At 44.4% G+C, this 14,014-nt stretch overlaps 1 protein-coding gene across 5 annotated transcripts in view; it reads left to right on the top strand.

Annotated features, from left to right (window-relative positions):
• RIN2 (Ras and Rab interactor 2) overlaps positions 1–13,501 on the top strand; it is a 62,558-nt gene extending 49,057 nt beyond the window's left edge. For all 5 annotated transcript variants that reach the window (XM_064650907.1, XM_064650905.1, XM_064650908.1 and 2 more), the window contains 4 exons: positions 4,760–5,065; positions 6,783–6,914; positions 9,064–9,227; positions 11,538–13,501. In XM_064650907.1, the coding sequence (XP_064506977.1) occupies positions 4,760–5,065; positions 6,783–6,914; positions 9,064–9,227; positions 11,538–11,855 (920 nt within the window). In that variant the 3' untranslated portion in view covers positions 11,856–13,501. The remainder of the gene's footprint in view (positions 1–4,759; positions 5,066–6,782; positions 6,915–9,063; positions 9,228–11,537) is intronic.
• The last annotated feature ends 513 nt before the right edge of the window (positions 13,502–14,014 follow it).

Raw genomic sequence — 14,014 nt, 5'->3', positions numbered from 1 at the left:
TATACTTGTTTTGGTGTCCCATCCCCCTATCCTGTCATTCATCCTGGCATCTTTTCATCTTGAGGTGAGGTTGAGCAGCGTGTCCCTCAGTGCTCCTCCTGTCACCACAGGAGTGGCAGGATTGGGAAAGTAAGAAACAGTGCTAAAGGCACTGAGCAGAGACAGAGGACTAGGTTCTCCCTTTTCCAACCATCCCTTTGATTTGCTTTGTGACTTATTCCTTGCTCCTTTTTTTTACTACTACTTTCATAGGAGTATTTACCACACAGCTATAGCATGATTTTTAGTTAACCCACAGCTGTTTAAAGCAAAACAAACCTAGCACAGATAGCTGTGTGATTGTTTGGTGTGCTTTAGGTAGGTAAAACGAGGGCAGGCTTACCTTTTGTGCCTAATTGCTCAGTTTCTGCCACCGCTGCCTATACATCACCCACCTCAGTCCTACCTCTTTCCAGAGTTGTGCAGATGATAAAGGAATGTGGGTTGTGTGAGGTCTTACTTTCAAGTCTTGCTCCTTCAAAGGAGATGCCCTTATCTGCACCATGGACTAGGCATGTGACACTGCAGGCACCACCAAGAAATGGATACTTGGCCATCCTGACACGAGCTATCCTAAAATAGATCTGTGTCAATCGTGCCAGGCTATGAACTTAAAAGGTGTCAGGAAAATCCAGAACAAAGCAAATGCACTGTAGTGGGGTGTCTTGCACGTACATGGCGTGGTTTTCCAAAGCAACCTCCTGCTTTCAGCTCCCAGACAGTGTTACTGTGCAGGACTGGACCTTTCCATGGTGCTCCTCAGGCTTGCTCAGTCTCTTACTGACCCCTGCTTCTCCTGAGGACTGGTTTGGCCATCAAGGGTGATAAACGGGCCTGTGTGTGAAACAGAGACTGGAATCTGACAGGTGATCTCAGTGCTAGAAACAGGTAAACTGGGGGCCTGGAAAAGGTGAGAGTGCCTTTAAGGCAGTTTGAGGAAGTGAGGGTTGTAAAGAGGCTGTGTAAGGACACTGGCGATGACTAACATGTTGTCCTGTCTAGATGCAGACTTGTGTGGTTTGCAGCAAAACAAAAATAGCGTGTCAGCACAGGATACAGATGTGTTTCCACAAGTCACAACGAAACTAGCTGGCTGGCCTTTACAATTCATTTATCAAAGCACTTCCAGTTCCCATTTTGAGGGTAGAGGCTAATTATAAGTATCACTTCAGGAACAATACACAGTGTTCAGCTCAAATTATATTCGGTAAAAAAAAAATAAATCTGAAGAGTGCCTGTTTTGGTTTTGGAGTGTTAAGCATCCTGGCAGGAAATTTGAAAACATATAGCTGAAGTGAACAGGAATTTTTGTTGCCAGTTTGGATTTGAGAAATATACAAAGATGCTAAGGTAAAGAATCAGTCCTTAATTCACAACTTAGATGCTAATTTGCTGGGAGACAGACCCTCATATACTTCTCTGTGGCCATTAGAAGTTACACAGTGAAAACTGCTGCTGGCTGGGAATTGGTTTGTGGGGTCATAACCAGAAACACCTTTCTCTGAAAGGGGCCAGAAACAGCAGCTCAGAAGAAAGGGTAGATAGTTGGATGATTTGACCCCAAACATGCTTATAGGTGCCTGTGACACTGAACGTTGTTCTAAGACCCAGATCACAAGAAATGCTGTCCTTCCAGGCTTTAATAATAACATAACATTTTTTACAGCTTTTGTATGAATTAGGAGACGTATGGGTATTATTGTTGACCATTAAAAAACCCATCCAGTCCTTACCAATCCTGCTGCTTGCTAGATTTTGCCAGTTTTCCATTTGAGGCCAGAACTCAGTGATACTTATGTCTGCGCTAAGAATTCGTAAGGGAGAAGAAAACTTTGTGTGTTGTTTTGGGTTTTTTTTTGTGTTTGGTTTGGTAGATTCTTCTTTGTTGTGGTTTGTCCTTTGTTTTGTTATGTGGAGCTTTGTGCTTATGTGCTCCCTTCCTCTGTGCTGCTTCGAATCGATTGAAGGTTCCAGAGACATTGCGTAATGTGATTGAGTACATTTCAAAGCCAAACCAGGCGCTGCTTTTGGAGCCTGTGACAAATTGTGCATATGAAAGAACATCTCCTCCTACCTTGCCGAGCTGTAAAAATCTGTATGGTTCATCTGTTGGAGTGGCACAACCTTTGCCAGGGTTGAGGGCAGGAGACCTGAGCCTCCCCCTTCTCACCTGCAAATAAGAAGCCTGGTCCCAGCCAGGGGCCGGGGCTCTGGGCAGGAATTTTGTCTCCCAGCAGAATGCAGTTCTGTAGCCTCTGGGCAGGCACTGCTGCTGCAGCTCCCTCCCCACTGTCCCTGCAGGCAGCAGCCAAACCAGCTGCAGGCTGGCCCCCAGAGAGGATCAGGCACCAAACAAAGGGAGTTTTCCAGGCGAGGTGCTCCCTCGGGATCAGACTGTGGGCTCTGAGGAGCCATGCTGAACTCGTTAGAATGTACTGAGCCTCCTGCGACCAGATGTGGTGATAACCCCACCTTACTGAGCTGGAGGATGGCTGATGCTCACTATTCATGTGTAGAACTTCAGTGGAAACCTGTGGGAGTTCCCATTCCTCAGGGATAGAGTTCTCTCACTTTGCATGATGCTTAGGAGCACCAACTGCTTTAATAAACAAGACCGGGTGGTTGGAATGCAAACTGCAGAGGTGTTCCTCTTACAGGCAAAGCAGGTGGTGTCTTTCCTATTTAAGAACTCAGGCAATAGAAATAAAGCAAGCTGAATTGTCAAATGATCAGTGAAGCTGGCAAGGAACTGTGTGTCCACCCTAGAACTTTAGCTGGCCAGCACACCCGTGGGTGGGGCTTGTGTGTTTTTCTTGGTGGAAAATTGTTTCTGCCTCATGAGCCCTGAGGATTGCTGGGATGGCAGGGAGAGGCAGTTTCTGTCCCTGTGTGCAAGGGTGAAGCTTCCCTGGCTGTGTTCTGTCGGGGTGATTGTGGGGCTCTCCCAAGTACAGTAGATAAGGATCAGTCATTTGAAGTGTTGCCACTTGCTAATGTATAATTGGTGACTCTGGTCTGGGGGGAAGCTGGATCCACCCTTCAGGCTGTGTGACAGGCCACCAAGAACATGTGTCAGACTGATAATCCCTTTACAGGTGGCTGTAGGGAAACCTAGAAAATCAGCAAATGCTGCTCTTCACGTCCACTCTTTCTCACCTCCAGCAGTTTGACAGTCTCTGTTGTGAAGGAGAGCCCAGGTGTGTTTATAATGTCCTGGAATGAAGCAGACACAGCTTTGCCCCTCCATTAGGGTCTCTAAAGCAGAAGGCAGCAAGACAAGCTACAGAAGCCCCAGCAGAATTGGGGTAGGGGAGAGGGGAGCTCCCAGCAGAGTTGCAAGTTTGGGAATTGCATAGCAGACAAACACAGAATAAACGCTGCATATGAAGCCAAGGCACCATAAGAGGAGGAGTGTTTGCAGAGTGTGTTTGTGTGGGAAAGAGAAGACCCAAAAGAAAAAAAGGGCTGGACACAAGGATAAGATAAATAAAATCATAAACAAAAGCAAGAAAACAAAAGTAGGTAATGCTTGTCTGAAGGGCATGGGTATGTGTAAATCCCAAGCCTTAGAAAGAGTATGTGATTTTAAATAAAGGGAGGGGCAGAGAGAAAAGAAAGAGGCTGTAGTCTAAGAAAAAGACAGAAGTACAGACAAAGAACCTGGGAAGGGCACGAGGTTTAATGAAACTTTCCTGGGTCACCATTACTAGCAGGAATGTCCACTGCTGGGTTGTAAAACCGTGTGATCTGGCAGTGACACAGTCTCTGCCCTTTCTGCTCTCAGTGCTGGTGCTCCCCTGCCTGCTCCAGGCTCTGGTCCTGAGAGCTGAATGTTCTGCACTCTGGTCCAAATAACTGCTGGAATCTGATAACCAGTGTAAGCTATGCTGCCGTAAGGGCGCCGATGCTGCTGCTGTCAGGATGCTGGGAAAAGAAATTCCCTTATGAAGTAAAGGTTTGCAGAGAAAATGTTAAGTAAAGAGCTTTCTCTGTTGGTGTAGTCTGTACTTTGAAAATGGAGAACGAGGGTTAAAGAAACACTTGAGTAGAACAAAAATTAAAAGAAGCCTGTAAGTTTGTGGTTACAGTGCCATGTGCACGCTACTGCCAAACAAAGAACTTCAACTTGATGACAAAGCTGGATGTGAGCTTGTGTGATGAAATCTGAAGCTGGACAAACACAGCTTGGTTTTCATTTATGGTTTAAAGCCCATAATCTGTCCAGCTTCGTAAAGATCTTGACAAGTTTAGCCAAGTTTTAGGGAACCTTGGTTGAGTTATAATTTCCAATGGAAACTATGCAAAAAGGATGGGCTTTAATGCCAAAGCAGACAAAAATTATGATTTTATGATGTTGGCTGTGTTTTAGTTTAAATTTGGGAGTTGAAGGCTAAGATGGAAGTAAAATAAAACATGTAGACTTCTGACCAACAAAAGAAAAACTTAAGTAGAACCACAGCTTGCTTTTTTTTCACTGTCTGTAGTTCATCTTTGTGGGTGTTTTTTCTGTATTTACCAACTGCCATAAATGACAATGGAACACAGATTCTGCTCTGCCTCTTGTTTTCTTGTTAACAAACATCTGGAAACTCAGCTTGTGTAATAAATAGGCCTCAGCCAGTAGGTTTTGCTCTGCAGTCTCTCTTTAGGGAATGGTTGTATTAATACTGGCTCTGCTTTAGAGGAGGAAGTCAGCTGGACTCGTGTTTTCCCGTTGCAGATGTTGTCCTGGAGAAGGCCATGCATAAGTGCATTCTGAAGCCGTTGAAGGGTCACATTGAAGCAATGTTGAAAGAGTTTCATACCACGGACGGTTCCTGGAAACAACTCAAGGAAAACCTGCAGCTGGTGCGGCAGAGGAACCCTCAGGAACTGGGCGTGTTTGTTCCCACCCCAGACTTCGTGGACGTTGAAAAGATTAAAGTCAAGTTCATGACTATGCAGAAGATGTATTCCCCTGAAAAGAAAGTCATGCTGCTGCTGAGAGTTTGCAAATTGATTTACACTGTTATGGAGAATAACTCAGGTATGGTGCTTCTTACAGTTCAGGTTCAGATACTCCGTTCCTGGCGTTGTCTTTTAGGGGAATCAGGCCACCTGATTGTGCAGATAGGTCTCCTCCTGGAGCTCTTGTAGCATCTCCTTGTCCTTTTGAGAGGGGTTCTTCCTCTCTGCCTCATCCCTGCTATCTCTGGTGCATCTGGTAGCACATCTTACAAACTCAGTGTGAGAGGCAGCTGAAAAAGAGCAGCTTTGCTTGACTGTAGGCTTTGAAGTTGGCTGTCAGAAAGGCTGTCTTGTGAGCCTGGAATTTGACACTCATTCTAAATTAGTATTTTTCTGCACATTAATAATAGAGGTAACACCCTATATTTAGCTATAGTAATTCAATAGCGTGTATGCAGCATGACAACTACAGGGTTCTGTGTTAATGGGTGGAGAAAAGCAGGCTCTAACCCAGTATTTTTGGCTTGCTGTGCCTTTGAGTGTTCTCATTTGGACACTTTCTGTCATGCTTTTGGAAAAGAAAGCGTCTATTTCTGTACTGTAGCAAGAATCCAAAAACGCCTTTGAAACCTAAGTACAGAAATGAGACCACAAACAAGTTAAGACCTGCTGAGCAGTCAGTGGCACAATTAAAATGCTGTGCTGAGTAGTCTGAATTTATAGGAGCGACTCTGACATCGTCTCATACACTGCTGTGGTGGGTCCTGAGCTCAGCTGAAGCAACGCTGTGGCAGTGGGAGAGTTTTTGCCCTGAGTATGAGCTGCTGCAGGTGGCTGGCAGTTTTCTTCCTAAGGGAGCATCGCATGTGCAGCTGGTTTTGGTGCTTATCAAGACACCCACTTTCTTTTGTGATTTGATGGTGAAAGCTCATGGCTGTTAAAGCCCCCCAGGTACTTCTGCAAGATTTAGGACTGAGCTCCTGCCCAGCTTATTATTTCTGTGCAAAATACTGCATTTTAAAAATGGATATAGGAGTGTAGGCCTGAAGTTCTGTAAAATCCCTTCTCCATGCTGTGTTATCTGGGCAACCTGTGCCAGAGCACAGAAGAAATTAGAATTTCTTCCTAATATCTAATCTAAACCTACTCTCTTTCAGTTTGAAGCCATTCCCCCTTGTCCTGTCCCTCCAGGCCCTTATAAATAGTCTCTCTCCATATCTCTTGCAGGCTCCCTTCAGGTACAGGAGGCCTTGCTCATTGATGTTTTTAACTATTCTCTTGTCAAGAAAATGAGTTGAGTTTCCATGTCAAATTTAATACACTTTTATATTCAGGCTTCTCTGCTGTGGGATTCAGACTCAGAAACTGGTATTTGTGTCTGGATCCTTCCAGAAAGTAGATGTAATCCCTGGATGTATAAAGAAAATGCCTGTTCCTCATCTCTTAGGCAGTGATAGAAGTGCAGGTGGAGGTCAGGCCAGACTGGCATGGCAGCCTTTGTGAGTTCACCAGCTGAGCTGGTGCCAAGGTGAGCCCAGTCTCTGAATTTCCCTTTCGTGCCTCAAGGTGTGCATCATCAGATTTGTGCTTGTTAGAAGCACAGGGTGAAGCTGGTGTTGGTTCCTGTCCATGGAATGTCAGATCACGTTCTCCTTGCTGCACACTGGTGACAGGAGGCTCAGGAGCAATCCAGATAGACTGGTCAGAGAGGCACAAAATAATGCTTTGCTTTCAAACACAGAAATTGGTAAAAGGGTGTGGTTCATCTCTCACTGTCTGTGTTCCCTTCAACCCAGGGAGGCTGTATGGAGCTGACGACTTCTTGCCCGTGCTGACATATGTGCTAGCCCAGTGTGATATGCTGGAGCTGGACACTGAGATCGAATACATGATGGAGTTGCTGGATCCATCTCTGCTGCATGGAGAAGGTAATCTATTTATTTATTTTTATGAGAACTGAGCGAAGGACTAGTGAAGGGGGATTCTTCCTCATAGTGCAGTTGCAGTTAACCTTGTCTGAGTGGAAACCCTTTTAAAGGGAGCCCTAACACGGGCCATGTCAGGAGTGTGATGACAGTCTGGGCACCATTTCCAGCGGCAGGGAAGAGGCAGCTGTCAGAGCACAGGCCCCATGAGCTGGGAATCTGCTGCTGGCCCTGTCACAGGAGCAAATCTGGGCAGCCTGCAGAGCACAGGCCCAGTGAGCTGGCAATCTGCTGCTGGCCCCTGCTGTGGGAGCACATCCATTGTGGCCGACCCATTGTGACTTAGCAACCAAAAACATGCACTGGGCAGGTGCTGAATGTTGTTATCCTTCTGTGCCTGAAAACTTCCTGAGGGTATTCGTAGGGCAGCAGCGTTCCCTTAAACTGTGAGGCACATGGTGGGACTTGGGTTAGGTGCTTTGTAGAAACTGGGGGCCTTCCTTGCTCCTCTGGGGGAAGTGCTTCTGAGAATACTGCCCCTCTTTAATGATCTTTGCTTCTTCCCAATATTTGATTCTCATAAAGTATTTTTATGAGCCCCAGGAACACGTTCTCCAAGGCAGTGTTGAATGATGGCTAAAGTCTGCTAGAGGCAAGGAAATCTCCCTCCTTGCTGTTTTCATGCTGATGTTTTTAACACCTTCTGCAAGGCCCCAGTAGGCCCCAGAACCCCCAGGTTTATGAGGAATTTTCAAGGTTCTCGTGACGAAGCTCAGCTGTGTGTTTAGGTCTGTGTGCACGTTTCCTATTCCTGCTGTCTCTTGGCTTGCTGAAATTGCTGTATCCTCTTCCATGCCGGGATGGCTGAGGGAATTCCTGCCACGATTCCTCCAGCTTGGCACTAGTCTGTTCCTTGCTTTGTGTACAGAGCATCCTCGAGTGCATTGTTCAGGAATCTTAGCATGGAAAATATTTGAAATGCGAAGCTGGGAATCATTAACCTGCTTCAAAGGCAGAAACATTTACTGGACTGTGAAGTCACGTTGCAGCAAAAGAAGCTTCTCCATTGGCTGCTCCTGTCCTAGGCACCAGCTGAGTTATACTGTGCAGTAAAAACTGTTTAGTGCTTTGGGGTTGTGCATTTCAACTGTAACATATTGTCCAACTTGTCTCACTGGTCTTGCATGTGCTTTATGTATTAATCTTGCTGCAAAGCTAAAGGCTAAGAGTGGATTCTGTCAAATATATAGAAAATACTACTGTGGGCATAGAATGCAGCTTTGAATGCCTCTGTGAATAGACTGTGCTGCCTCTTAGTTGGACACTCCCACTCAAATAGTTTACTTGCGAAAAAAGAAAGACAGCATGTCTTTTGTCTCTCCTGGTTACTGAGAACTGTTACCTCCTGTTGAGACTCCTTTTCCTTTGTGACCTGCAGCTTCTTTTGTACATTGACAGCTCTGTTGTGGCTTTAATTTGTTCTCCACTAATGTAATAAAGGTGCATGGAGCACTGTACATGTCATCTCCTGAACCAGTTGGACATTATGAGGAACTCTAAGAGGGTGACAGATCACTCTTCCTTTTAAAAACAAAGGCAACTCTTTGGGGTGATTCCAGAGTACAAATGTCACACTCGGTTGTTTCTTTATTGCCATTAAGGGGGGTTGCTTTTAAGATGCTGAACAGTGGTAGATTGTCTTTCACTTTGTTTAAACAGCTATGTTTATTTCATCCACATCTGAAGCTTGGTAAGAAAACAAATCACTGTTTGAAAATTGTTAAGAAGAAAACTGGCATTCCAACTCAGTAGAGTTGGAACTCTGAGTGTAAGTTCCAACTTACACTCAGGAGTAACAGGAGTTATTTAAGTAACCAGCTGTCCTGAGCAGTAGTGGGCACAGAGGGAGGCACTAGTTGATAATATGGAGCATGTGCAACCCCTGCACATCCCTTAGCAGCTGAGAACACACCAGCCAGTGCTTTGCAGCCCAGTGAGCTGTTTTCCTTTATGTATCAATATTTTGGCAGCAGAGTACAAGGACTATATATATGTGTGTGTCTCTGTATGTATATTTATGTATACTAAAGAAAGTGCCTGTACTTGTGACTGTGACCACTCTGAGAAGTTCTTCCCCTGCTGTCCTTCACAGGAGGCTATTACTTGACCAGTGCCTATGGAGCACTTTCACTGATCAAGAACTTCCAGGAGGAACAAGCTGCCCAACTCCTCAGTTCAGAAGCCAGAGACACTCTGCGGCAATGGCACAAGAGGAGGACAACTAACAGGACAGTGCCTTCAGTTGATGATTTCCAGGTAGAACTCAGGGCTGAAATAAAAACTGGGATGATTGTTTTGTTGGAAACTCCCATTTGAGAGATATGATTCATAGCAATTTGCTCAGGGCCCCAAGTGGAGTGAAGCAGTGCTGAGATTATGTCTGGCAAATCTGCCTCAGTTTTGAAGTCTTTGCACTTTATCAAAGAGTTTGGTTATGATGGTGTAAAGAAATCACTAAATAATGGAGCTTTCTCACTCTCCCTTCTAAGTCATGCAGAGCAAGGACAAACCAAATTGTATCTTAGATTCAGCTTCTTTGTATGCTTTACTGATAAAAAGATCCAATGCAGATGTCCAGTGGTGTAAATCAGCACAGCTCCCCAGTAGCCAGTGCTGGCATACAGCAGGTAATAGAGAGGACAGGTGGGAGAAAAGTTTGCCTACAGTTTTAAAGTTTAAGCAAGCAGTAGAGTTCTGTAATATTGATGTCGTTATGTTTGTTTGTTTTCTTTTTCCCCTCCCCTGCATCTTGTACTGCTCTTTCAGAGTAGGGCAGTACCTTCAACTGAAGAGTAACAAAACAGTCGGGGTTGCTTCATCTTTTAAAACCAGGCTGCATCTTTCATGTGCTGCTGACTGGCTGTTCAGATGCAGCAGTTTGTGGACTGAAGCAAGGAGGATGTTGGAATCGAGAAGAAAGGATTTCTTTACTCTTTTGTGTTCAGTTGTTTACAGTTAGGAAGAGGAGAACAGACTAACAGAAAGTCCAACCCACGGCCAGTGCACAAAGCTAGTCCCTCTTACTGGGATGGATGCATCTTGTGTTCTACTTACCTGTCCTTAGGTGTCAGATTCAAGCAGCTTGAGTCCTTGTTCTTTCTGGCAAAACACTGCACTTCCCATGGGAAAATCCAACACCCTGTATTTCTGCTGGATGACAAAATTACGGAACATTCTTTCAGCAGCATCTTGTGTGCAGTTTCAGCTTCTCTTTCTCTGCAAAGGAACTTCATCCAAGCTCAGTGCACAGCTGGATGCAGGAAGGGGCAGGGGAGGAGCTCTCACTGAGTGCATCCAGTGCCTCTCAGTCTGTTGTCTCTTTAAAAGAGCCTCCAATCAGTAGATCACTGTACTTCCAGGCTATGCTTGGCACAAATTCAGGCGTTTTTCTGTCTGCTCAGAATGCCAGTTTTCTCTCTCCTCCTCTGAGTCCTGCAGTCCTGAAATGGAGCACAGCTCATCTTTCCCACATCGAACCGGGCTGTGATCATGACATTTCTGTGATGTAGTCTCACAGCCTTATCAGATTTTGGGCCCTGGAAGGGCTGCCTTTCCTCCTTCCCCAACAGGATGGAAAAGGAGAAGTCATGTTTTTTGATGATGATTAAATACAGCTTTCTGATACTGCATGAATAATTTTAATGCATATGAATTACAGGCATTTTTACAAACTTCAGCCTCTCCTTCAAGCAATCCTGTCCATCTAAAGGCACATGTATTTAAAAACAGGTCTTCTCTGTGGTAGCTACATTAGAAATTAAAAGTGTAGTGTGTTTTGCCTCATCTAGGGCTGATTTTTTTCTATAATTTCTTCACGCCAGGTAACAAAAATGGATTAGTTCTATTCAGTCAGATTCAGTCCCAGTTGTTTAAAATCTGTTGCAGAGCTTCAGTGTTTCAGTCTGCATGCTGTCTTTATTAAGACAAGAGTGCTCTTTGGAATTTAAATCATATGAACGTTCTTGTCAGTCCTAGCTTTTTTCTGTGAAATGTAAATTTTTACCACTGTGATTTAGCATGCTTAATTTATTCAGCATACAAACTATAGGTACCAGCTCAGTCAATAAACAGCTCTTTCTCACTGTAATTTTTTCTGCCTCCTTTAATTTTGCTGCCTTTTAGTCTTTACTTGCAGATAATTTTCCTTTTCAAACAAGCAAACAGGAAAGTGTTACATGTGGCAGCTGGACACCGTGTTCATGTGTCCAAAAACTTTTGGGGGCTCCCACCCTCCCATTTCTTGCTCTTTATTTTACTTTTTGAATGCTTTTTGAAGGGTAAAACTGCATTTCCTGGCAGGGAATATTTATAATGTATCCATTTTATCAGAGTTGTGGGCACGTGTCAGTTTTTACAGAGAACAAAGGTCCAGCTTTTGCCTCAAGATCATATGGATTGCCTGGAATGTTGCAGAGTAGATTTTCTTTCTGCATCCATCTGAGCCCTGTTTAAAAGAAGCAGATGCTGTCACGTGAAGCTTGGTTATGTCAGGCTTAGACTGCAGCCCAGCACCGGTTAAGGATGAGGGTTTTTTGAGTTTCTGATGCCTGTTTTCTTGTCCTGCAGAACTACCTTCGTGTTGCCTTCCAGGAAGTGACCAGTGGGTGTACGGGAAAGACCTTACTAGTAAGACCATATATCACCACCGAAGATGTGTGTCAGCTTTGTGCTGAAAAGTTTAAAGTGGACAATCCAGAAGAATATAGCCTGTTTCTTTTTGTTGATGACACCTGGCAACAACTGACAGAGGATACCTACCCTCAGAAAATTAAGGCGGAGTTGCACAGCCGTCCACAACCCCAGGTCTTTCACTTTGTCTACAGGCGCATCAACAGTGACCCATATGGGGCCATTTTTCAAAACAGCAATGACTCACCTTCTTAAAACCAGCCACTCATCATTTGAATTTCTGTTTCTTGGTAACTGTTACAAACATCTTTGTCGCTGCCTTCCTTAGGAGCTAAAACGTGTCTTAAACCATAAAGCCTAGTAAAACACATGCTGGCATTTCTGGCATTGCTTATAAAACCCATGTTCTCAACACCATGCACACGGCCAGTTATGCAGAATATTCCACCAGCATGTTTGAGGGAATAGCCCATGAGGCTACATTTCTTGTACCACAGGCTCTTTTGCAGCATATGACACTGTGGCCCTTCACAGATCTTTGCTGTAGTGTGCAAAAATCTATTTTCTTACACTCATTGTTTAGCCAAATGTCATTTCGATTTAAATCTGTATGCTAGACAAGTATTTCAGTAAACTGGCTGGTATGAGCTCAGTTTTGCCAGCAGGAGTTTGACAAGACTGTCCGATGCAGGGCATCAGTTAACTCATAATTACCTGGATGATTGCATCCTTTTCTAATTTTTTTGATTACAGAAAATCATCATGTTTTTATATATATATATATATTATACATATATATATATCATAGAAATTTTATAGCAGTTGCAGGTAAACTGTCAGGGTTGGTTTTTTAAATATTTTTTTAACTATAAAGTATTCTATAATTATGCATGTGATTTTAACATTTAATATACAAGAATAAATCTCTTGCTGGTTTTAGAGTATTGCATTAAAAGTATATGTGTTCTCTCTTCTTTCCCTGTTCCAGGAGAGCTCTTATGTAACTTGTGTTATGTGTAAGAAGATTGTAACACCGGCACTGCCGATTCCAGTGCCTTTACCTGAACTTGATGTATTGGTATCTGTATTATTGTTTATATGCATCGTTTTAGACAGAACTAGGGGGCTGGAAGAGAAAATTGAAAGAAAACGTTGTAGAGGAGGGGAAGAGAAAGAATGTAGAGAACCTAATTTAGCATTAAAATCCGTTAGTCTGCTGGTTCAGGCTCCTTGCAGAAAACGGTGAAGGAGGTTGGTTGGGAACTTCAACGGAAGCAGCAGTGTAGGTCTGCAGAGGGATGTGACAGCACCTCTCCCAGGTACTATTTGTGTTAGCAGAGCATTAAATATGTCAGCAGTGTGAAGGAGAACACTATTTTGTACAGTTGGTTGCCAGCATCCAAGCGTATGTTGGCCTGGAGAACACGTGTCAGCGTTCCTGTCACCTGGAGAACACGTGTCAGCGTTCCTGTCACCTGGAGAACACGTGTCAGCGTTCCTGTCACCTGGAGAACACGTGTCAGCGTTCCTGACACTGCGTCACGCGGTGAGCGAGGCCCGAGGGTCAGTCCTGCATGTGTAGGCAGCAGGTTGGTGTTTCGAGCACGTGTTCCTGTGGGTTTGTCCCAGACAGCCCACGTCATGGGTGATGCTCTGCACCCCCCTAAGTCAGTCAGGGCTGCTGTCTTAGGGGGACACGGGGTGCTCCCCAAATCTGCTGTAGCGGTGGAACATCAGGCAGAGACCACCCAGGTGCCACGGGCAGCACGGGTGTTGTACATACAGAGATCTGTAGGATTGGTCCGTTTGCCTTGTATCTGAGACCCCTGGCACGTGTCTGTATTTCATTTTGTACATGTTGAGTGTTGCACATAATAATACATTGCAATGCTGAACTATAATTTGGGATGTTGTGTGCTGTGGTTTTTGGGGGGAGCTTTTTTTTTTTTTAAATGGTTCATGCTGTAAAGTTTTGTGTATAAGTGACTCTGATGCTGCTGCTTTTTGTGCTGCTTGACCCAGTGTAAACTCTTTGCAGAGGAAGGACCTTGCTTGGCCTGAACAGTCAGTGGAAGCAACAGGCAGGCTTGGCTGCTGAACCACTTTTTGTGACAGTGAAGGCTGATGTTCAGTGCTCAAGAAAGTTCCACTATTTTCATAAGACTCTGACACTGAGGAGAGGGAAGGACTGGGGCAGAGTATTAAGAAACTCAGAATTTCAGGCATGAAGCAAAAGAAAGCTCAGAGTGCAAAAAGGGAAATGTGTGCCTAAACTGCCTCGAGACAATTTTGCTGTCCGTTCTCGTGCAGTTCTGTCTTCTGAAAATTAGAACATTTTATTCATTGTGGTTTCCAAAAACACTTCTCATAACACCAGGAAACAGATGATACAAAAACCTGCAGAAATTTGGACT

Source organism: Pseudopipra pipra, chromosome 3 (genome assembly GCF_036250125.1).
Source record: "Pseudopipra pipra isolate bDixPip1 chromosome 3, bDixPip1.hap1, whole genome shotgun sequence".
Taxonomy (NCBI): Eukaryota; Metazoa; Chordata; class Aves; order Passeriformes; family Pipridae; genus Pseudopipra; species Pseudopipra pipra.
Note: the sequence above shows the minus strand (reverse complement) of the source record. Positions and strands in the feature narration are given on the sequence as shown.